Source organism: Mirounga leonina, unplaced genomic scaffold (genome assembly GCF_011800145.1).
Source record: "Mirounga leonina isolate KUSES-001 unplaced genomic scaffold, KU_Mleo_1.0 Mir_94, whole genome shotgun sequence".
Classification (NCBI taxonomy): domain Eukaryota; kingdom Metazoa; phylum Chordata; class Mammalia; order Carnivora; family Phocidae; genus Mirounga; species Mirounga leonina.
Genome location: NW_023270855.1, coordinates 55,962,463 through 55,964,194, shown reverse-complemented (window position 1 = coordinate 55,964,194; position 1,732 = coordinate 55,962,463). Strand labels below are relative to the sequence as shown.

Below are 1,732 nucleotides of genomic sequence, written 5' to 3'. Positions count from 1 at the left end.
CCCCCCCCCCCTCCTACCGACCTCACTGTTCAGGGCCCCACACCCCATCCTCTCCGCTCAGGGACTCCCACCCCATCTTCGCTCAGGGCCTTTCCGCCCCATCCTCTTCACTGAGGGACCCCTGCCCCGACCTCACTGCTCAGGGACCCGCACCCCATCCTCTCCATTCAGGGACCTCCTTCCCCCATCTTGCTACTCAGCGCCCCGCAACCCATCCTCTCCACTTAGGGACCTCCTCCCGCGTCCTCACCACTCAGGGAACTCCCACCCCATACCCCATCTCCTTTCAGGTCCCCCCCTTCTACTGACCTCAGTACTCAGGGACCCCCTCCCCTTCCTCACCCCGGCCAAGCCCGGCCCACTCACTCGGAGGCGCCCTCGCTGGTGGGGGACGGGCCCTCGGCGATGGCGGGGTTGATAGTGAGCGCCGGCAGCACCGGCTTCCTCCGGGCCAGCATCGGGGCTCCGCGGGCCGGCGGCGGCGGCACCTCTAACCGGGGCCCATAGGGGGCGGGCCGGGAGCGGGCGGCGCCGACGCGAGCCCGGGGCTGCGGCCGCGGCCTAGGCGGGCGCCCGGGCGGCGAGGGAGAGCGTCGCTGCGGACCCGGGCCGAGGGGCGCGGAGGGGCCCCGGCGCTGAGGCCAAGGAGCCGCCGCCGCCGCAAAGAAGGCCCGCCCGAGGCTGACGCTGCAGCCGGAGCCCGGGAGGCCGCGGACAGGGAGGGGGAGCAACGAGATTGCGGGCCGGCCTCTCGCGAGAGCCAGCGCCGGGAGCCGCGAGGCCCCGCCCCTCGCCGTGGCGCGTGCGCACCAGCCGGAGGCCGCCTTCCCGTGGGGGAAAGGGGCGGAGACCTACCGAGGCGGTGCCGGGAGTGTGCGCACTCGCTCGCTTCCCCCACTGCTGGCTTGCGCATGCGTCTGAGACTCTGGGCGGGGGCTCAAGGGAGGCGGAGCCTGAGGGAGGTCTCTTAGGGGCTGATGAGAGTGGGCAGGTGCGCAAAGCTGAGGCCAGACCCGCGTAAGCCTTGTGGTGCCCGATTGGGGCTACAGGAGCCACCCAAATCCCCAAAAGCTGTGCGAGACCACCCAGAGTCAATTTAAGTCTTATTGTCGCTAATGGACACACAGCCCTCCGGAAGAAAGATCATTTCAAAACATTTTTTTTAAGTTGTGGCAAATATGACATAAGATTTACCACTTTATATTCTAAGTGTACAACTCAGCGGCATGAAGTACCCCTGTCCTGCGACCACCCCCACCCTCCGTCTCCAGAACTTTCCATCTCCCCAAACTGTCCCCATGAAGCACGGACTCCCCACCCCCTGCCCCAGCCCGGGCTCCCGCCGTCTCCTCTCTGTCTCTGTGGACGGGACTCCTCTGGGGACCTCAAATAATTGGAGTCATACTGTTAAAAAAGAAACAACAGGCCCAAAATGGATTCACTCGTGTTAAGCCCCACGTCAGCAAAACAAGACTTAATACCTAACCTAACTGCAGTTTTGGCCTCTCCCAAGAATGTGACCTTTAACTAGTCAATCTGGAATTACTTGGTGGTCACAAGTGAGGCAATCTGCCTGATAGACTCCCCGCCTTCCCCCAAAGGAAGGAGACTCCTGCCTGAAACAATCTACTCTTTCCTAGGAACTTCCTTTTTCTGCCTATAAAAACCTTCCCTTTTGTACAGCTTCTCGGAGTTCCTTTCTACCTGCTAAGATAGGATGCTGCTCATTTTA

The 1,732-nt window shown here is 62.8% G+C and overlaps 1 protein-coding gene across 1 annotated transcript in view; it reads right to left on the bottom strand.

Moving 5' to 3' along the window:
* MAP2K2 (mitogen-activated protein kinase kinase 2) overlaps positions 1-720 on the bottom strand; it is a 22,553-nt gene extending 21,833 nt beyond the window's left edge. The window contains exon 1 of the mRNA XM_034996402.1: positions 367-720. Coding sequence (XP_034852293.1) covers positions 367-458 — 92 coding nt within the window. The 5' untranslated portion in view covers positions 459-720. The remainder of the gene's footprint in view (positions 1-366) is intronic.
* Positions 721-1,732: the final 1,012 nt, after the last annotated feature.